This window comes from Copadichromis virginalis, linkage group LG3 (assembly GCF_057382275.1).
Source record: "Copadichromis virginalis isolate Kocher_CV1m ecotype Utaka linkage group LG3, C_Virginalis_male_GT1.1, whole genome shotgun sequence".
NCBI classification, from domain to species: domain Eukaryota; kingdom Metazoa; phylum Chordata; class Actinopteri; order Cichliformes; family Cichlidae; genus Copadichromis; species Copadichromis virginalis.
The window spans coordinates 1688218-1710100 of record NC_140620.1 but is presented as its reverse complement, the minus strand read 5'-3'; the positions used below and the strand labels follow the sequence as shown (position 1 = coordinate 1710100).

The 21883-nt window shown below is 47.6% G+C and overlaps 2 protein-coding genes across 6 annotated transcripts; one reads left to right on the top strand and one right to left on the bottom strand.

Annotated features, from left to right (window-relative positions):
• Nucleotides 1-5054: 5054 nt before the first annotated feature.
• LOC146712247 (CST complex subunit CTC1-like) lies at nucleotides 5055-21121 on the bottom strand. 5 transcript variants are annotated; one of them, XR_014916797.1, is made up of 26 exons: nucleotides 20751-21117; nucleotides 20433-20517; nucleotides 19949-20048; nucleotides 19651-19873; nucleotides 18431-18660; nucleotides 18225-18354; nucleotides 17859-18155; nucleotides 17656-17778; nucleotides 17340-17569; nucleotides 17075-17219; nucleotides 16799-17001; nucleotides 16557-16726; nucleotides 16364-16478; nucleotides 15813-16218; nucleotides 15634-15723; nucleotides 15172-15309; nucleotides 14102-14148; nucleotides 13918-14003; nucleotides 13611-13746; nucleotides 13266-13334; nucleotides 13030-13192; nucleotides 12772-12827; nucleotides 12509-12665; nucleotides 11690-11810; nucleotides 11345-11619; nucleotides 10943-11249 (listed from the first exon to the last, which is right to left on the bottom strand). XR_014916797.1 is itself a non-coding variant. In XM_085441936.1 (25 exons), exons 1-25 carry the CDS (start codon nucleotides 20934-20936, stop codon nucleotides 5530-5532), a joined length of 3858 nt encoding a protein of 1285 aa, XP_085298062.1. In that variant the 5' UTR covers nucleotides 20937-21120; the 3' UTR covers nucleotides 5460-5529. The 5 variants fall into 5 exon arrangements, 4 of the variants coding, with proteins under 4 accessions (XP_085298070.1, XP_085298062.1, XP_085298085.1 ...); XM_085441936.1 differs by lacking the exons at nucleotides 10943-11249; nucleotides 11345-11619 and adding an exon at nucleotides 5460-5681 and having other exon boundaries at nucleotides 20751-21120; XM_085441948.1 differs by having other exon boundaries at nucleotides 10905-11619.
• Nucleotides 6319-10077, top strand: LOC146712248 (E3 ubiquitin-protein ligase TRIM21-like). The gene has a single exon (XM_085441972.1). The coding sequence runs from the start codon at nucleotides 6327-6329 to the stop codon at nucleotides 8025-8027; it is 1701 nt and encodes a 566-aa protein (XP_085298098.1). The 5' UTR covers nucleotides 6319-6326; the 3' UTR covers nucleotides 8028-10077.
• Nucleotides 21122-21883: the final 762 nt, after the last annotated feature.

Below are 21883 nucleotides of genomic sequence, written 5' to 3'. Positions count from 1 at the left end.
ACACAAAATTACACAAACAGAAAAATGCATTAATCCTACTAACACAAACACACATGCAATGAAGCTCATGAAGATCAAACAGTATTTTAAGCATTTCTGTTAACATCATCTTGTCCGGTTCACTTAGTAGGTTGAGAAGTGATACACAGACTAGTGAACTAGTATTATTTTTGGGGAAGGATGATTGAATCATTGCAGGGGTGAACAGAATGCTGCAGGGGGTCAGATGAGTGGAGACTAATAGATTATTGAGTTTCTTGTTTCTGATGTGTGGGGAAGGTCTTATCATGACACACATCTGGGTACATGGGGGAAAACAAAAACTCATTATGTAATAGAATATTGCTGTTGTGTGAGGTGTGACTGGTGGATGAAAGTTTTGGAGATTTACTGATGCATTTTGTTTTGGTACCACTTTGAACCTGCCAGTTTTGATCAATTATTCTAAGAGTATGCTTAGACAAGTCCTAAAACTAGGCCTTCATATTTTTTGATTTTTAACAGTGCACTGAGATTTTTTGTTTGGCAATTTTCTCTTTTTCAAGCAGGCTGCAAGATCGGAATCGAAAGCGCTACACAACATGTTGAACAATCGCAAGTGAGCTTCTCCAAAGTTAAAATGGGCTGTCATTACTGTTTGAACTTTACCCACACACCACTCCTCACTCCTCCACCCGCTGCACACAGTCACTGAGTACAGACCGGCTGATTCCTGTAAAGGGAGAGGCAGGAAGAGGCGGAGCAACAGCTGAAAAACAAGAAGCTCAACGTCATTTTGCAGAAGTGAAAGTGTGAGAGAGCAGCAGCAGAGCTGCAGTCGAGTCCTGTTTGTCTCTAAAAGAAGATTCACTGGAGTCCATCAGGTTCCTCTCAGCAACAGTGGTGAGTGCAGCTGATCACACTTCCTGCTTCTACACAAATCTTCACTCTGTTCACTTCATCAGGACTCATCACAGTCACACTGGATCCATAGAAAGCTGCTCATGTAACCACAGATCCAGTGTAGGAGCATCGAGCTGCTGCTTCAGTCTCACTGTGGCTCTGCTCAGGACTGTGGACTCAGGCTGTGCTCTGGACTTCAGACTGACTCCACACTTCTTGTTTAAGATAAGATGAGATAAGACTTTATTGATCCCACAACGGGTAAATTTTTGCGTCACCTCAGCTCAGGTACAGATATCAGAAGGAAATACAAAAATACAAATAAGTACAATCAATGAAAAAAAGTAAGATAATACACTATATACAATGGTAGCATACACAGTATGTGATTATGGATATAATTGGAAATATGGAAGACATAAACTATATAGCTTGATATAGCTATTGTACCACTACTATTCCTATTTATAGACATGCACACACACACACATGTACACACTAGATATACATATGTATACATATACAGACATATACCTGCACATGTCCGTACACATGAAGGTCCATTATGCATGAAGTGGTGACTGTGGATGTTCACAGTGTCCAGTGACTCATGACATCGTGATTGAGGAGTTATAGAGTCTAACTGCTGTTGGGACGAATGATCTGCCAAAGCGCTCCTTCCTGCAGCGAGGGTGTTTCAGTCTCTGACTAAAGGAGCTGCTCAGCCCACTCACAGACTCATGCAGTGGGTGATGTGGGTTGTTCATGATGGATGTCAGCTTTACTAACATCCTCCCCTCACCAACCACCTCCACAGACTCCAGGGGACATCCCAGCACGGAGCTAGACCTCCGCACCAGTTTGTCAATCCTGCTCCTGTCCCTGTCCGTGCATCCACTCCCCCAGCAGGCCACTGCATAGAAAAGGGCAGATGCTACCACAGTGTCATAGAATGTCCTTAACAGAGTCCTGCAGACTCCGAAGGACCTCAGTCTCCTCAGCAGGTGGAGTCGACTCTGGCCCTTCTTATACAGGACGTCTGTATTTGTAGTCCAGTCCAGTTTCTTGTTGAGGTGAACACCCAGGTACTTATAACAGTCCACTATCTCAATGTCTTTCCCTTGGATGTTCACCGGTGTTGTAGGGGGTGACTTCCTCCTGAAGTCTATGATCATCTCCTTTGTCTTGCTGGCGTTGATTTGGAGTACGTTGGTCTCACACCAGCCAACAAAGTCACTGATGACCCCCTTGTATTCCTGATCATTCCCGTCTGATACGCATCCAATGATGGCTGTATCATCTGAGAACTTCTGTAGATGGCAATCGTCCGAATTATAACAGAAGTCTGAAGTGTAAAGGCTGAACAGGAAAGGTGAGAGAACCGTGCCCTGTGGTGCCCCCGTGCTGCAGATTACCACCTCAGACACACAGTCATGGAGCCTCACATACTGTGGTCTGTTGGTAAGGTAGTTGATGGTCCATGCAGTCAGCTGTTTGCCTACTCCGGCTCCCTCCAGCTTCCCTCTCAGTAGTGCGGGTTGGATGGTGTTGAAAGCACTGGAGAAGTCAAAAAACATGATCCTCACAGTGCTCCCCGCCTGCTCTAAGTGAGAGAGGGATCGGTGTACCAGGTAGATGACAGCGTCATCCACCCCAATTCCAGAAGGGTAGGCAAACTGCAGGGGGTCCAACACTGAGCCCACCAGTGGCTGAAGGTGGTGCAGGATGAGCCTTTCCATGGTCTTCATCAGATGAGAAGTCAAGGCAACAGGCCTGAAGTGGTTGGGCTCCCTGGGGTGTGCGATTTTTGGCACCTTAACCACACAGGAAGTCTTCCACAGTTCAGGAACCCTCTCCAGGCTCAGGCTCAGGTTGAAGATGTACAGGACCACGTGACAGAGCTGGTCTGCACAGTCCCTGAGCAGTCTGGAGCAGATTCCATCCGGACCTGCTGCCTTCGTCCTCTTGAGCTGATTTCTCACCTGATCAGCTGTGAAGGAGATGTGAGGCTGGGCTGGAGTGGGGGGTGGGGCTCGCTTCGTTGTGGATAGATGTGTGGATAGGGGTGAAGCAGGGTTGTGGTGAGAGGAGAGCTCAGGTGACAATGGCATTGCACCCGGAGGGGGGGGGCGGCAACTGGAGGGGGGTTAATGGAACCTGGGGGGTGGGAGAGGTGATCAGTGGGCCATTGTCAAATCTGTTAAAAAACAGATTCAAGTCGTTAGCCCACCCCCGGCCAGCAGACACTGTGGCTCCTCCATTGTCCTGGAAATGTCCAGAGATTTGTTTCATGTTCCTCCAGACTTCTCTGACGTTTTTCTGTTGGAGTTGGTTTTCCCATCTTCCTACTGAAGTGCTCCTTGCCTTCTCGGATCTTGTATTTAAGATCCTTTTGGACTTTCTTAAGTTCCTCCTTGTCTCCCGACCAGAAAGCACTCTTCTTCTTGTTCAGCAGGGCCTTCAGTTCTGGGGTGACCCACGGTTTATTGTTTGAGAAACACTGTATCTTCTTGGTAGGCACAGTGTTCTCAACACAGAAATGAATGTAGTCCGTGATGCAGTGGGTGAGGGCGTCGATGTCCTCACCGTGAGGCTTGCAGAGTTCCTGCCAGTCTGTGCATTCAAAACAGTCTCTTAAGGCCTCAGTGCATTCCTCAGACCACACCCTTATCACCTTCTTCGTGGGGGGGTTCCTCTTCACCATAGGAGTGTAGGTGGGGTGGAGAAGGACCAGGTTGTGGTCTGAGTGGCCAAGCGGGGGGAGGGGTGATGCACTGTAAGCCTGCTTTGTGTTGGCAAACAATAGATCCAGGGTTTTGCTGTCCCTTGTATGGCAGTCAACGTACTGGGAGAAGTTTGGGAGAGTGACAGATAGTGAGGCATGATTGAAGTCCCCAGAAATAATAATGAGGGACTGCCGATGTGCCATCTGTAGCTGAGACAGTGGAGTGAATGTAATCACAGGCTGCTGTAGCGTCGGCCGAGGGTGGGATGTAAACAGTCAGCACAATAGCGTGTGAAAATTCCCTGGCCAGGTGGTATGGCCGGACGCTAACTGCCAACAGTTCAATGTCTTTGGTACAGCTCTGTTCCTTCACAGTGATGTGTCCCGGGTTACACCATCTCTCACTGACATACATTGCTAGTCCCCCACCTCTGCTCTTACCACTCTCCATTGCATTCCGGTGCGCTCTAACCAGTTGAAAGCCATCCAGAGTTATGACAGAGTCCGGTGTGTGGTCCGTGAGCCATGTCTCAGTGAACAGGAGGAGGCTGCTCTGCTTGTACTCCCACTGCAGTCTGGTTAGCGCAATTAGCTCTTCCATCTTGTTGGGTAAAGATCTTACATTACCCATGAGAATGGATGGAATGCTTGGTTTGTACCGTCTCCTTCTTTCCTGGTACTTCACTCCAGCCCTGCGTCCCCTCCTCCAACGTCGTAATTCCTTTGGAATCTTGGGTCGCTCCTCCGGGAGTACTTTCCTGTTGCTCAGTGCTAGCAGCTGCTCCCTATTGTAAACAATGGCTTGGCTTACAGATTCTCCAGAAGTGGTGGTAAAAAGTCCCAAAAAGAGTAGAAGACATACTACTACTCTCTTTTTTTTTTTTTTTTGTCCCGTTTGGATCTATAGCCATCAGAATTGTTGTCTTGAGGCAAAGAAAGATGCCAAGCGGATTTATTTTACCAAGTGGATCATCATGGCCTTGCCATATTGGTCCATTTGATTGACCTTTATTATAATTATGAATTTATTTTATTTTCAGTTGCAAACGGGACAGACATGACTGTGGGATAGGACAGGGGGAAAGAATGAAAGAAAGAGAGGGAGAGAAAGAAAACCAAAGGGGAGAAGAGACGGTGAGAAGGGGGGGAAGAGAAAAAAACAAAACAAACAAACAAAAAAAACAAAACTCCTGGGTCACCTGTATGGAGAAAAAACATACTACTACTCTCACGAAAAGTTGTGGGTCCACGTTGCACAAGAAATAAAACACGACCAAGAGTGTCAGGTAAAAAAAGCTTAAAGCACAAGAAAAAACAGAAAGGAAAGGAAAAAGCTGGGAGCTGAGGAAACAGGCTGCCTACCGTGGCCCCATCTTGGATGTTATTGGGGTGATTTATTCATCACTTACTGTTCCTATTAGATTGATTCTGGATCTGATTGATCATAAGGATTACAGATGTGAAAACACCTATTTATTCTTTATTGATATAAAGCCTTTGATACTGTAAACCAGCAGATTTTGGTCAGTACTTCAAAAAGTCATTCACACATTTTACAAAGATTATCTGACTTAGTGTATCCTGTAAGAGTCACAGATGATCCTCAATCATTCAGAAAACAGTCGATGCTGCACTTTATAACTTTGTGTGGAAACATGAATCTCATTATTTAGACAGATGTGTTTGAATCATCCTGATAATCAGGCTTTAAACATGTCAGAGTTCCACACATCAGCTGTGATATTCAAGCTGACCTGGATCAAACATGTCATCAGACACAAACATAGATGATGCTGTTTAATCCCAAAGCTTATTTAAACAAACTGGAGGACAGAATTCCTCCTTAAATGGGATTTTGATCAAATCCACTGATCTCGTTTTCACACACAGGCTTTATCATGGTGGCTTCTTCTCTACTAACATCAATCTTTGATTTGGACAAACAAATATGTGAAACACAAAAATAAATCAATGTTTTCTGAGGATCCAGAATAACATGAATGATGTATCCCAGCGAGTGACTGGAAAAGTTCATCTTCTTCCACATCCTGAGTTTGTGAGGATGTTCCAGTATCTGTGAGAGAAAACAGGACAGTTTTTACTGACGCACAAATGGACCAAATATACAGACACCTCTGAATAAACATGTTCTCATCAATGCCATTAAAATACTGGATCAACAGTTAATAACACATTTCTGAGGTTTGTGATTCATCGTCCTCCTCACTGTCAGCTCTACTGGAACAGTCACTGTTTAATATTAATGGCTCGTTGATCTGGACGTACAATAAGAAGTATTCAGTCACCAACAAGGTCGAAGTTTACTTCACAGAGATTGATGGAAAATATCCAACAAACTGATTTATTCAAGTATACAAATGATCTGGATGAATCTTGGACCTTCTGTAAAACAGAGAAACAATTTCACATCTTTGTAACGACTGTATTTATCTTCATCCCCAAACGTTGATCCTGTCCATCTGGACGCTGCACTGTACAGCAGACACTACGATGTTAGGTTTGTGTTTGGATGAACCAGTTTGTGTCTGAGTGTGTTGCTGGGTCTCCACCAGTTACTCTGAGAACTGAAGAAGCTTCTCTGATGAAACGTCTTCAAGAAACTCAAAGAAGTCCAGACGCTTTTCTCTCCAAGCTCCTCAGACTACTGACGCTTGTTTCTCTCTTTGTAAAATGAAATTTAAAGTGAATTTTGAATCAAATGTTTCTCTTCTTTCTCCCTCAGAGTGCAGACATGTCTGCTGCCAGCAATCTGCGATCTGAAGATCAGTTTCTGTGCTCCATCTGTCTGGATGTGTTCACTGATCCAGTCTCTACACCATGTGGACACAACTTCTGCAAAACCTGCATCAGTCAGCACTGGGACATGAATGTCATCTGTAAGTGTCCCATGTGTAAAGAGACTTTCTACACTCGACCTCAGCTGAAGATCAACACCTTCATCTCTGAGATGGTTGCTCAGTTCAGACGTGAAGCTCAGCAGAAAGCCAGCAGCAGCAGCTCAGAGCAACAAGCTGCCAAACCAGGAGAAGTTCCCTGTGACGTCTGCACTGGAACCAGACTGAAGGCCCTGAAGTCCTGCCTGGTGTGTCAGACCTCCTACTGTCAGACTCACCTGGAGCCTCATCTGACAGTGAAACGTCTGAAAAGACATCAGCTGGTTGATGCTGTGGAGAACCTGGAAGGCAGGATGTGCACGAAGCACGATAACCTTCTGCAGCTGTTCTGTAAGACCGACCAGACATGTGTCTGCATGCTCTGCTCTGTTTTAGACCACAAGAACCACGAGTTTGTTCCTCTGAGAGAAGAATATGAAGGAAAGAAGGCAGAGCTGGAGAAGACAGAGGCTGAGATTCAGCAGATGATCCAGAAGAGACGACTGAAGATTCAGGAGATCACAGAGTCGGTGAAGATGAGTAAAGATGCTGCAGACAGACAGAAAGCAGAAGGTGTTCAGGTCCTCACGGCTCTGATGGAGTCTGTTGAGAGACGCCTGAAGGAGCTCATGAAGGAGATCGAAGACAAACAGGAAGCTACAGAGAAACAGGCTGAAGGTCTCATCAAAGATCTGGAACAGGAAATCTCTGAGCTGATGGAGAGAAGCTCTGAGGTGGAGCAGCTCTCACGCTCTGAAGACCACCTCCACCTCCTCCAAAGCTTCTCCTCCCTGAAAGCTCCACCCAGCAAGGACTGGACAGAGGTCAGAGTTCATCCACCATCATATGAGGGGACTGTGGGGAGAGCTGTGGCTCAGCTGGAGGAGACAGTCTGGAAACCCATGAAGAAGAAGCTGTTTGAGGCTGAGCTGCAGAGGGTGCAGCAGCATGAGGTGGATGTGACTCTGGATCCTGATACAGCAAGTCCCTGGCTCATCCTGTCTGATGATGGAAAACAAGTGTACTGTGGTGATGTGAAGAAGAATCTTCCAGACAACCCAGAGAGATTTTCTTACTATGTTGATGTTTTAGGAGAGCAGAGTTTCTCTTCAGGCAGATTTTACTTTGAGGTTCAGGTTAAAGGAAAGACTGAGTGGGATTTAGGAGTGGCCACAGAGTCGATCAACAGGAAGGGACAAATCACACGGAGTCCTCAGGATGGTTTCTGGACTGTGATGCTGAGAAATGGAAATGAGTACGAAGCTAATGCTGACTCTCTAGTCCCCCTCTGTCTCCATCCTGGTCCTGAGAAGGTGGGGGTGTTTGTGGATTATGAGGAGGGTCTGGTCTCCTTTTATGATGTAGGTGCTGCAGCTCTGATCTACTCCTTTACTGGCTGCTCCTTCACTCACAGACTCCACCCATTCTTCAGTCCCTGTCCTAATGATGGAGGTAAAAACTCTGCACCTCTGATCATCTGTCCTGTCAATCAAACTGATCAACGACTGATTTTATTGGATGAATGATTGATTTTTCTTGAAGGGAACAAATGAACATATTGAGTGTAAATCCTCTACAGTCTCCATGTTTCTATAGAATCTGATCATCAGGACTCTGATTCACACTTTGATTCTCATGGAGTTTGATTTGAACAGAAGAAAAGTTGAATCAGGAAATGTTCCCACTGATGGAGACTCGAGCTGAAGAGCAAATATCAGAGAACAAATGTCCAAAAGCTTCATTTCCAATAAAGTTTGTTCAATGCTTTGAGTGAATCCAGACTCATGTGTGGCTGTTATACGGAGCATCAGAGTCCAGCTGAGTTATGTTGGATACAAACTGCTTATTTTGGCTCTGTGAGGAGTTTTGTTCACTGAAAACTGATGAGACGGATAATATTCAAAGAACTCTGTAGAGATTCATGCATCCATGTTCTCCACCTGCAGGTGTGGAGGAGAAAGGTGGAGCACAGACTGCTGCATCCTTCCAGTCACATCATTTTGATGATTATATTTGCATGTTGTGATGATTTGGGTTAAAGACAAACAGAGTTGAACGGCTGCAGTCACAGCATGAAGACGATGCTGAAGCTGAGCTGTCAGTGAACATGTTTCACTGTGATTTGATTTGAAGAATAGAAAGTGTGTGTGGCTGCTGACAGCTGCAGTCTCTGCTAGTCTGCATAACACACACACAACTTTCCCCCTGAGGCAACGATGCAGCAACAACACAACAGCTGCAGACACACACACGATTGTGCGCTCCCTTTCAGTCTGAACTCTCAAACACACAAACAAACTCTATCAATGTCGTACTGTTAAAGAACTCCTCCTTCTTCAGTAACAATGATTTGAGGTCTCTACCAGTGTCTCTTGTTTTGACCTTTGACCTCTTTATTCCTTATAACCAAAAAAACCCTTTTATCTGATATTTTCACCTTATTGATTGATTATATATATCTATTATATTTTCTCACCTTATTTTGACCTTTGACCCATGTCCTTGTTAGCCTTGATCTTCCTTCATTAAACGTGAAATTTCTTTCACCTTTGAACTTAAAGCTTAAATCAAACCTTTGTTAAAAAGCTTCTTACCAACTTGTAATTCCAACTCTCTGCATTAAACACGTATCTTATCATATAAACACTGGATCACTGAGAGAACTTTAGGCAGAACCAAATGAAGCAGCTGACCTCGTCAAACTCACAGCGACAGTAACTGACAGTGAATTATTTTAATCTTCTTCATTGTATTTGTTAGAAACATTTATTTTCCTTTAATTGGACTTTGGTTAAGTTCAATCCGATGTATTAACCGACCTTTGAGGTGAAGTGCAGCTGCGAAGAACGCTACGGCAGGCAATGAGGTGCGTTTAATGTCGCTTTGTTAATTTGAGCGTCCATAAATTGAATGTCTTATTTTTTCTTACTTTATTATTGCTAATTTATTGGAGAATTTGGCCATTTAATCAAGATAGATTTTATGTTGTTGGTGGTAAAGATCTGGATGGATGTTTTACTTTATTCTGTGTTTCTATTTTTCAGTTTTACTTTTCAAGACTTGGTGAATTGCCTTTTTCTACTTTTTGTTTAGTTTTGTTAAAATTAGCAGCAGTGAGAAGTGTTGTTGTCGGTCTTGAATATATTTGATGTAGCCCACACTGTTAAGGTAAGTGTCATGTTTTTAGTTGTTAGTCTGATGAAGAATCTTTTATTTTTCTCCAAAAGTTGATTGTGTTTATCTGGACATAGTGTTTTTCAGGTCCAGCTGAATGCAGGTTTCCCCAGTCTTATACGTTGTGACAGCCACTATGGTGTGGTGTCCCTTTAAGACACCCAAGTCGAGGGTTGATGGTGTCATCAGTTTGTGCCGCTGCTCTCTCTCTCTGGGATTATGAGGACACGTGCCTGCACGCTTCTGCTTAACGAGGGACGGATTTACGTTTTCTTCTTGTTTTGTTTGCAACGCTTGGGTTGTATGAACGCTGGGCGTTATGTTGTTGAGCCGCAGCCGTTCAGCCGGGCTTTTATATGGTTGTTGAAGAAGGCGTATTAAAGAACCACCGTGGATTACCGATACCAGCGTGGGTGTGTGTTCTTCCGACTAGCCTGCTAGGTGTTTTGCCGCCTCCTCTCAACCACGCAACACAACCCAACGTTCCAACGTGTCAGGAGCATCAGCACAGCTGAAATGCATTTTTTCTACGCACCGCGTCTCTGTGGCTTTTAAACCCCAAAACACGCTACAACAAAAATGGGTCCACCCCAAGGATGGGGTCCCCCGGTGTAGTTTCCACTGTGACAGACTGTGGGCTTCCTCAGAGTGAGGCTGAGAGCGGCAGGCCCAGGTGGAGTCTGACCTGTGGCCCTTCAGATAAAGCTGAAAAAGGCCAATATATGATATTAAATATAAAATATAATTAAAAAACAACATCAGAATGAACAACGAGCTGCTGTTAAGAACTCCCGACGTCCATCCAAGGCCCGATTGGTTTCTGTTTCCATGACAACAACAACCGTATGTGGAAAAGACCAAAAACTGAAGCGGTGAAAAAGTTTTGTTGCAGATTAACTATTAACTTTATGTTATTCATTGTCAGCTCGTGCCATCATTAAAGCATGTTAGAACACACATGTAGGATTTCACAAATCATCGCTCCTACATTTAATCGTCTCCATAACAACTGTGTGTACGTGTTCGCTTTGAAAACATCACGTTCTTTATGTTGGTTGGTTTAGACGAGTGATCTCCAGGATGAATGAGGGCAGAGGCCCGTTTCATGGAGACTGTTTAAGTGTAAACCTGGATTAAAAGCCACATTTGAACACCTTCATCAGAGGCTGTGACCATGTTGAAGGACTGATGCTGACGTGCTCTGACACTCATTAGCATAGAAAACAAAGTGGTGAAAGCACAGAGCCCTGAGGAGCTCCACTGGACGGTCTGTTCACAGAACATTTAATTATTTCACTTTTATTTACATGCAAAACAGCCTCAGAGAGAACAGCTGTTTCAGAGCTGCCAGCTTTATTGGAAAGATGAACTGAAATCCTAAAATAGTCCAATTCATGACAAACTGACACGGTGAAATGTTGCAGGATTCAAATGTGTCGATGGATGAACTCTTTCAGTATAAGATGCAATAATACAAAACACATGAAGGTGAGGAGGAATTCATTTTAAAGTAAGTGTGATTTAAAGAGGACTGATTCTTTCCTGGTCAGGCTGAAGCTTTCACCGTCTGACCTCTGTAAACAAACCGAAACACGTTCAGTGTTTAGTTTTACCAATTAGGTTTCATGAATCACCATTTGAGAACGTCTCCGATGTGGGCGCCACTCACAGGGATCACTTCCTGTAGAAGGGTCACATGACCTGTTAAACCCAGAGAGCTTCGTGTGACCTCTGACCCTGATCACCAGCGTCAGGGTCAGTGAAGGTGAGATACCATGTGACAGGAGGAACAATAAAGTTTTATTTGTACGAACACGTAGAACAGATGAAGTCAGAACGAAGCAGGTGGAGCTCAGTCAGGGTGGAGGTGCAGACAGGTGAGCTGAAGGGGAGGAGCCAGTCTGGTCAGGAACTCTCTGTCTCCTCGAGTGAACCTCCTCACCTCTGAAACACACACACACACTCTGAAGGTTGCAGTCAGGGTGGTGAGGGTGGTGTGTGAGGGTGGGGTTACCTTCTGGTCTCTGGTTGGTGTGTTTCCTGCAGGTGAGGCTGAGCGGCCGAATCATGACATCGCTGCTGCACAGACACAACAGGAAGTGGAGGAGGAAGTCGTCAGCGTCCCCGTCACACACCTGAGACAGACACAGAGGTTATGTCTCTGCAGACTCACGGCTCGGCCCTGTGGAAACGTCCTGCAGGACGCCTGTTTCTCTCTGTGGTGGCCCCCCCACAGCGTCCCCACCGTGCTTCACTGTGTGGACGCTGTTCTTTGGGTTGTAGCTGCATCTTCTTCTCGTTTCACCTCCTCTGACCACAGGACGTTTCAGTCTTTTAACACAGCTCCACCTGTGGGTGGAGGGGCCCTGTGGGTTCTCCTGGTGTGACCCGAGTCCTAAATGCCTCTCGCTGTCCTGCCCCTCCCCTGTGGTCTCCACCCTCCATGTGGGAGGTGTGGCATTCACAGTCAGCCCTGATTACCCTCAGAACTACACCACCTGCTGCTTCATCAGGTCGAGTGGGTGGAGTCAGGGGCACGACCTGAGTCTCGCTGAAACACACGGCTGTAAGGCCCCTCCCTCCTGTTCACGTGAGCCCAGCGTGGGTCCGTCACACCTACAGACTTTTAAAGGTGGAAGTGGCCACGCCCCTAAACCAGTTCAGCAGTAAGGTGTGAGCAGACGGAGCTGTTACCAGGATACAAACAGGATGTGTCCTTTCAAAGTTAAAGCCTCATCTTAAATTTTAAAGACAAAATAAAGTTTAAAGACGACGATGAGCACGTGACTCACCTGTGGCAGGTAAACATATACACCTGACAGGTGCTACTGACCTGGCTCTGCCCACGAGGGAAGACTCTGATGTGACCTCTGACCCTGAGAGCTCTCTGAAGCCCCTCCCACTGAGCATCAGCCAATCCCAGCAGAGCACGAACCAGAGCAGCTGAGAACCAGACGTGAGCCTCACCTGTCCCGTCATCGATCACCAGCCTGATCGAAGAGCAGAGCCACATGGTTTGATCATGTGACTGTCACCTGACTCATCCAGGTGATTAACACGTATCAGCAGGTGAGCTCAACAGGAAGCTGCTCTTACTTTGCTTTGGACTGAAACACTGACGAGGTCGAGTGACACTGAGAGCTGCTGCAGCCCTGAGAGAGAGAGAGCAACAGGTAAACACACACACCTGAAATCGTGAGCAGTTTCCTCCAAAACGACACTTTACTTACTGCACCAACACTAACACGCCACCAACACGCTAACAACACATGAAGCACTCTGAGTACTTTCACTGCACCCGAGAAACTGACACTAAACACATCCTGTACACACTGTGTGTATTTTATGCAGTACCTGTGTGTACACGCTGCCACACAGCGAGCAGCTCCACTGCAGTTGCAGGAACAGGAAACACACCACGTGACCTTTGACCCGTCCCACAGCGCACCTCTGCTTGCTGCTCAGAGCCCACTCACCCAGGTGCATGATGGGAGCAGGAGGAGGAGGCTGGGCCGAGCTGATAGAAACCAAACAAACAAATAAACAACAGCACGACAAACACGTGAACCAGACTTTACCTGTAAACTTACCTGGTGTCTCCCAGGGAGACCACAGTTATGGAGCTGACAGGTAAGTACGTGCAGTACACACTTCCTGTCCTGAAACACACACACAGGTAAACCGCACAGGTACGTAACCATGGGCGTGACTTTGTATTGAACATTGGGGGGTCAAGATCTCTGTCTAAATAAATAAATCTGGGTACATTTCCAGATGATCAAACAACTATTTTGCTGGTAACACCTGAGACCAGTAAAGAAAACCAGCAGCCTATTGATGCAAGATGATCCAGAACTTTATTGGGGCTGACATTGTTGGAAATGAGTCCAAATAAAGAGTCCAAACTTTTATAAGCCTGTCTATGTGTGTCTCACCTGGACAGCCTCCTCTGGAAACCAGACAACAGCAGAGTGTTACCCGGCAACAGGCCAGCAGGGTAGGGGGTGTGACTTAAGTCCAGGTACACCTGCAGACTCCTCCCAGCTTGGTCACAAAGAGTGAGACGCACACCTGCACACACACATTCAGCTAACAGTCAGACCTGAGACTCATACCTGAAGCACTGATGCCTGCAGTTCCTCTAGTGTCCAGCAGAGGCAGCAGTGAGTCGCCCCCATAGACCCCCATGTTACAACTTCACAGCAGAAAAGCCTGATTCACAAACCACCTGTGTGTTTGTACCTGAGTGTGTGTGTCCAGAGTGGGCGGTCCTGTTGTTCACACTGATCCTTTCAGACACCACACCCTGAAAACACACCAGCTCTGAGCTGGAACACACACACACACACACACACACACACACACACACACACACCAGTAAGAGTGTGGCCACAGGGGGCGACTCAGTGAGGGACGAGCAGTTTACCTGCAGTCTAAGACCTCTGAGACGGACAAGACTGTGGGTGGGACGGCCTGAAAGCACAGAGAATAGAGATGGAAAATGTGACGTCCTTCAGGGGTAAAACCGCAAAGGATTGTGGGAACGAGTGGCAAGCGGTACTAGCGCACGCAGGCTTTCACACGAAAACAGTCACACAGTAATAAAAAGAAACACAAAAATGGCAAGAAGCTGCTGTATTATTAACTGTGTTGTATTATTAAGTCTTCTGTTGTAGTTATTACGTAATTTATCACAACATGATTGTTGATGTAGGTTACAAATAAGTCTTATATTGATTTGAATTGAATTCGTTGCTATGCTGCTTTGTTCACTGTGGCTTTGCGGGCTAATGTTTGTTGTGTTTTGTAGGAAAACCAGAAACAAAATGCAGGAATGTGATCCAGACTGGCCCCTCTATCAGCCTGGGTCATACCGAGTTTAAAGCTGCTACCACAGCCAGATCTGATTGGTTAAGAGAGAGAGCGAGATCAAAACAGCCACGAAACGTCCGCATATATGTGCCCAAGGGTTGTACTGAAGCAAGCAAGTGATGAATAACTGTTTTCCAGTTTGTTGTTAGCAAAGTTTTTTTTCTTTGCATTGTTGATTTGTTTTTCAGGAAGCAGCTAATAAAGCTGATGGATTTTTACAATGTTGCCTCTTTCTTGTAAGATTCTATAATAGAATGAAACAATGATGCCAGTTATAAATAGAGACAATAAATTGAATGAATTACGAAACACTCATTTTATTTATATTAGATCTGAAAATGTTGTGTAACACTACAACCTGAAACAACAAACAGATTGTGTTGGCCTGTACAGGAGATAAAATATTTAACAACAGCTAAATAAACGGTAAATGGCCTGTATTTGTATTCTTTACTTAGTCCCGAAGGACCCCAAAGTGCTGGAAATGCTAGCGCTCAATGCAGTGTTTTGATTTTGTTGCCACTTGTACCCACAATGCAATGCGTGAAAGTCACATGGTCTGTCAATCTCTAAAAAAAAAGTTTAAGGGTCCTGGAGGAAGACGGGGAGCAAACCGAGTGTTACCTGTCTGCAGGTGGGCAGCAGCAGTGGGCGTGTCAGAGTGTGGAATCTCCAACCACGTCTGACTTGTAGGGTTGACTCAGCGTGGAGATCCACCCCACTGCGCTCAGAAACTCCACAGCCAATCAGAACACTGGGATCCTGATTGACAGACACATGGGCCAATCAGCTGCAAGGATTCAGGTCAGATCAACTCCCCACAAACAGGAATGGTGGGAGTCATCTGCATAGCAGTAAAAATGTAAGCTGTGTTTTGATGATGCTGCCTAAGGGAAGCATGTATAATGTAAACAGAACTGGTCCAAGCACTGAACCCTGTGGAACTCCATAATTAACCTCAGTGTGTGAACAACTACAGTTAAAGCTGAAAAACGTGTTCATGTGTACTAATATCAGAGAGCAGAGACCGATGAGGCCAACCTCTGGCCACGCCCCTTAGTGACATCATCAAAGCTGGGTTGATACCTGAGTGTTAGCGGCGATGAGTCTGTAGAAACATCCAGGCTGGAGGACAGGAAACCACCGCGTACACACACCTGAGAACACCAGCACCACCTACACACACACACACACACACACACACACACACATGTAACTGTGTATCCAGGTGAGCTCAGGTAAACACACACAGGTGCGTCTCTCACCTTTCTCTCCTGCTTTTGTTCACTTTCTTTCTCTGTCATTGGCTCATTCTTTGGGTCCCGCCTCCAGCTGACCACTGGACCAATCACAGCAGCTTTCACTGAGAAGCACAGTCTCAGCCCTGCCTCCTGATCCTCTGCCTCCGCCCCTGTATTCCTCCAGGACACACCCTCCTTCTGCTCCACCCTGATCACCATGGAGACACAGGGCCAGGGGTTGCCGGAGTCGGCTTCTTCTTCTTCTCTTCTCCTCCTCTTACTCCCAGCAGTCTCTTCTTCTTCTTCTACTGTCTGCTTCCTGGCAGTGACATCCCCTCCTGGCTCCTCCCCCTTGTGTCTCAGGTGTGTCTCCATGGCAACAGATGGACTCAGGATGTGCAGGTGGTCCAGAGAGAACTGCAGGTAAACCCTGTGAATTGAACCCAGCTTTATTTAACTCATAATGTTTACAACCAGGAAGGAAGCTCACACCCTGAACCAATCAGACGCCCTCCTACATCACAGAATGGACCAATGAGCAGTCAGCATGCTGCAGGTTGTGTGTGTGTGTGTACCTGCAGTGTTTGTGTGTGATGAACCTGTCCTGGTCCAGGTGTTGGTAGGAGGGGAAATCTGATTGGAGGAATCTCTCTGTCACCATGGTGAACTGCACCACACCCACCAGACAACCTGCAGCACACACACACACACACATTAAAGAATAAAGCTGTGTGTCCCTGTGTGTGTGTCTGTGTGCGTGCATTGTACCGATCCAGGCGCTGTTAAAGACCGCCCTCTGCGCTCCCTCCTCCTCCTCGCTGCTCTCCGTCAGCACGCAGGCTGCAGCTCCCGCGGCGTCTCTGAGCTGCATCGAGTGTTTGAACTCAGACGTCTGTGACGGCAGCTCCAGCACGCCGACCAGCAGCAGGGGGCGCTGCCTGACACACAAACCGGCAAAAACCATTGGTACGTAATCACATGACTTCATGTGGGAGCTGCTGTCACCTTACCTGACAGCGTCTCCACCCCGAGGCTCGGAGGACAGAGTCCTGCAAGACCAGGACAGGAACCCGTTGATCTGGGCGGAGGTCAGGTTGGAGCCATCAGGGGGCAGCAGAGAGCTCAGAGGGGCCGAAGACCAGCAGCCAGTCTGCAGGGACTCCAGGAGCTCCGACACACCGAGGTACTGCCGGACCGCCGAGGACACGCTGTACTGCAGGGACACAGAGCACACTGAGCATGCTCCACACTCACCTGTAAGGAAGACAGGTGAGAGTGGGACCTACCTGCGTCACAGGACAGGTGTGAGGCTCGTCCAGCATCTCAGCGTAGATGTCTCTGCGTCCTCGTCCTCCAGCTCTGCTCAGAGTCTCCATCAGCCTCCAGGACAGCAAGCACACACACTGCTGCCTCCACACACCTTGGACCAGACTGAGGACCAAGACCAGAACCAGGACCAGGAAACAAGCCAGAGCCAGCGGAGGACAGGAGGACAAAGGTTAGGCTCTGCTGTCTCTGACTGTGGACAGGTGGTGGTGGGTGGAGCCTCACCTGTGTGCCAGCTGCGAGCTTAGGTGACAGGTCCACAGGTAATCGGACACATCTGTGTTTCTCTGCAGCAGTAACCGTGGTAACGCCCCATCTCCCGGGCAGCGGTTGTCGGGTGGCGAGCCTCCCGCCCTGCTGAAGGCCGTCACCCTCAGGCTGGAGCGCAGGCAGGTGCAAAGCATGCTGGGAGGGAAGTCCGGGCAGGGCCGGTACAGGAAGTGGGCGTGATGCAACTGCAGGAGGAGGAACCATCAAACTTTATTAGTCGTGGCTGCCACGAACACAAACGGGCATGATGATGTCACATCATGTGACTCACCTCCACTCTGTCTCCCGCCCTCAGCTTCCTCTTCGCCGCCGGCTGATAGGCCACGCACAGACCCACCTTCCCATCCAGCACGTAGAGCCCCGCCCCCTCACTCACAACCTCAGTCACCGTGCCCTATCACAGCAGAGGAGGCTTAGTAATCAGCACACAGGTACAAACCTGTGGTAGCCAATCAGAGCTCACAGCACTCTCACCTGGTAGCTGATGACTTTGGATTGCTTTATCCTCACAGCTGATTGGTCCAGCTCCACCTCCTCATGCTCCGCCTCCTCACAGTCGTCCTCAGCAGGCTGTGACAGCAGGGACTCAGAGTGTGTGTGTTCCTGTGTGTGTTCCTGTGTGTGCGTGTAGTCGGCGTGCAGCTCGGAGCGCTTCGTCACACACAGGATGTTGTTTCCTCTCCAGCCTCGTAGCGCACACACACGTAGAGCTGTCACACACACGCTCTGCCCGACACACACACGCTGGATCCAGCTGAGCCGGCTGCTGTCCTGCACACACACACACACACTGAGCTTCATCGTCCCTCCTCACCATCATCATCCTCAGAGAGCTGGTACCTGTACGAGCACGGGCAGCGAGCGCGACTCATCCGTCAGCGTGAAGCAAAAGAAGGTCGTTCCTGCCACGGCCAGCAGAGGGCAGACTGAGCCCACCTCTCCGAACACGCTCAGCCGCTGACCTTTGACCCTGGAGCACACACACACACATCTGTCACACACACTGCTCAGAAACTCCGCTGCAGTTCAGAGGTCATGTGACCCACCTGTGCCTCAGCAGCCTGCCGGCCTCTCCGACTCCCACCGCTCCGCTTAGCTCCACCCTTCCAGGAGCAGCAGCCAATCCCTGCTCAGCACCAGGACACAACAGGACAGGGGAGCCAATCAGCTCCAAGAAGCCTGCGGCCTCTTCCTGGCCCGATGCATTGTGGGGGATGTAGTTCCAGTGAGGGAGGAAAACAGGACGATCGAGCCACAGGGGCGAGAGAGACAGGCACTGGATGAGGGAGAGAGAGAGACGCGGGTGAGAGAGAGGCGGAGTGTGTCCTGGGTGGATGCTGGAAGCCTGTACTGATGATGACAGCTTCATCAGCTCTGATCTGCAGTGATGCCGTTTGTTTTATAGCTGCAGTAGATCAGATTAGATTAGATCAGATCAGATTAGATTAGATTAGATTAGATCAGATCAGATTAGATTAGATTAGATTAGATTAGATCAGATTAGATCAGATTAAACTTTATTGATCCCTCGGCTGCGTTCCTCCAGGAAATTCGGTTTCCAACAGCCCAGCACCGACAGAAGTTACAGAAGGTGAGCAGAAATATACACATATACAAATACAGAGTATAGAAAAGGGATGAATAGAATAAATAGCAATAAGAACACAAGAGAACTGCACATTTCAAGTACTGTGAGTCATTAATCCGTGCGGTGACGCTAGGACCACACTGAGCCTGCTGCAGCTGTCTGACTGTAATCTGTCAGGTTACTGCAGGTGATGCTATCTGTATACTTTATGTGAGGAGGAGGCTCCACATCTTTATAAAGCTCTGCTGTCATCACGTCTGTGCCAGCACAGTTACTCACTTGCTGACAGACTCTGTCTTTACATCCTTACTTATCGATCAGCTAAGTGAATCCATATAAACACAGCTCACATTTAACAAGTCCTGATGTTTCTGAGTTACAGAAATGAAAGTCAGCTGTTGAGCTTGTTTGCTTGTTTCATGCTGATGTAAACATCAGCAGAGAAGCGTGTGATGACCAGACTCTATCAGCACTTGTGTCCCTGCACAGAGAATGAGCTGAATTAAAGAGGAATTCGATTTCATTCACGTTGCACATGAACACCTGCAGTTTGTTGTGACCTCGTTACCATCAGTTCTGACCAGATCCGGTTTAGTGACGCTGCTGTGAAGAAGCTCCTGAGAACTAACCAGCTGATGGACCATGGGTTAAGGTTAGGCTCCTCCCCCTCTGACTCACCTCACACATGACGCTGCCGCTGGCGTCCGTCAGCCTGTACTCTCCGTCAGGGCCTTCTCTCAGACAGCCAATCAGCAGCAGGTTGACCCTCGGCAGCGCCCTCTGACCCGGCACGGCGAGCTCCGCCTCCCTGGCCCAGGCTCTCTGCTGATTGGTGCTCCAGGACAGGTTGCTGACGCAGGCCAGGTGCTGCTGGGAGACGAGCTGGGAGACGGACAGCAGCCTGCGGACAGACGGGAGGACAGCGGTAAGGCCAGGTCACGTGACCTGCGACAGCGATGATGTCAGCGGGCGTTACCTGTAGCTGACAGGTAAGCTGTGGGCCACACACATCTGCTGCTGGATCGCCTGCACCGCACACATGCTCAGATCGAAGAGGCTGAGGTCACCGTGGTTACCTGGGAAAACAAAGTTTAAAGGGTAAACACAAACATAAACAACTGAAGCCCCGCCCACTGAGAACACCTGAAGTGGACACCAGAGCTGGTGTGTCAACAGGTGGGACCACCTGAGGAAGCAGCTGCTCTTCATCCTCAGACTCTTAGTCCTCCCTGTTCCTCACTGACAGTCGGTCACCTTCATGGCTCTGACCTTTGAACCACACTCACATCTACACACTGGACTGCTCTGATGACACCTGTGAGGGCAGGTGAGCCCTGCTTTCACTGTTTAAATAATGGTTTAAATAGTATTTGGTTTCATAAAAGACATGGACATCGTCATTAAGGATTTAAAGTACAGCTGATTTATCAGCCAGCTGTTTCAAACAAACAGGAACTCACCTGTCTGCGAGGGGGCGGAGCTACACACCACAGGACTCAGGTGTTCAGAGATGGAGGTGAAGATGTTCTTTAACCACAGGGACTCCTAAAGAAACAAAGCAGCAGGTCGGAGGTCACAATAATAAATGTAAAACAGGCTCACATCCTTATATTCTCTTTTCTGTGTGGATTTCTGCTATAGAATTAGCTCGAAACAGTGATCGGCTGCTGCTCTGCCTTACGTCATGACGCAGACGGTCTACGTACGCAGGGCTGTGCGTGTACGTAGACTGTTATTTATCGCTCAGTTCGGGCAAACAGGGTCAGACTGGGACTCACCGCCTCGGTGCTGGGCTTGACCCGGTCCAGGAGCTCCTGCAGGGGGTCCATGTCTTCGCTCCGGGTGCCGGTTTCTCCCCCTGCTGACAAACTCCCGCTCACGGCTTTCAAACAGCTTCCGGTCCTCCTCCTGTTGATGTCCTCCCTCTGACCGTCGCCCCCGTGTTCCCGCCTCTTACCGTTCATAAAGCCGCCATGATGCCCTACCGTCCTACTTTGTTTACTTTTGTTCTGTATTTTAAACAAATCATCAAACTTGTTAAACTGACTAGTCTCTGCTCACGCAGGATCTCTACCGCGCATGTGCGGAACAACTTTTCCCTACCCTGCATTTCACAATAAAAGCCCTTCACGTTCACATACACTCAGTGGTCTCCTACCTCCTTTCCTAAGCACTTTTCCTTGTTAGAAACGTTGTGAGGTGGAGGAAATGTGTTTAGGAGATGTGATAAGAACTCAGGAAAGGAAACAGCTGTGTTTGAACTACAAGTCGATCACGTGACTCCAGCCCAGCGTGTTCTCAGCCTGATTAGTGCAGGTGAAGAACATGCTTTTATTATGAAGGGGTCAGACTTCCTGCTGAGGCTCAGGGTCATGTGACTGACAGCACCTTTTGCAGCTCACCTGACGCCACAAGGTGTTTCCTTTTCAGGAGGATGACACCGTGCGAACCTCGGGAATCTCAAACAAAAACACTTCTGTCAAGTGGAAACTTTAAAATAAAATAAAATTATATCAAACTGAAGGTTTGTCACTGTTTTTTGTTCACTTTTTATCCAGGCTGCAGGTGTCTCAGTGGAAAAATAGAGCGTGGCTGAGCGCACCTGTGCAGACCAGTGATACAGTTTAAGATCAGAGAATTGTAACCCCCTCTTTCATATGGCAGGTACAACAAGCCAAGTCTTCATCTAGGACCTTTGTTAGTCCAAATGAATCAATTAAAGATATCGTTTAACTTCTGAAAGGATTCTTTTGGAGGAGGCAGAGGAAGTGACTCAATATAAAAACTTTGCATAACCTTTCATCCTTGTTCAGGAATAGGACGGAGGAGGATTTTGAATCATTTATAGCCAGAAAATCGTCTAAATAGCTCCATTTGTAGCATTAATTTTGCAACTTTGCTAACAGACAGC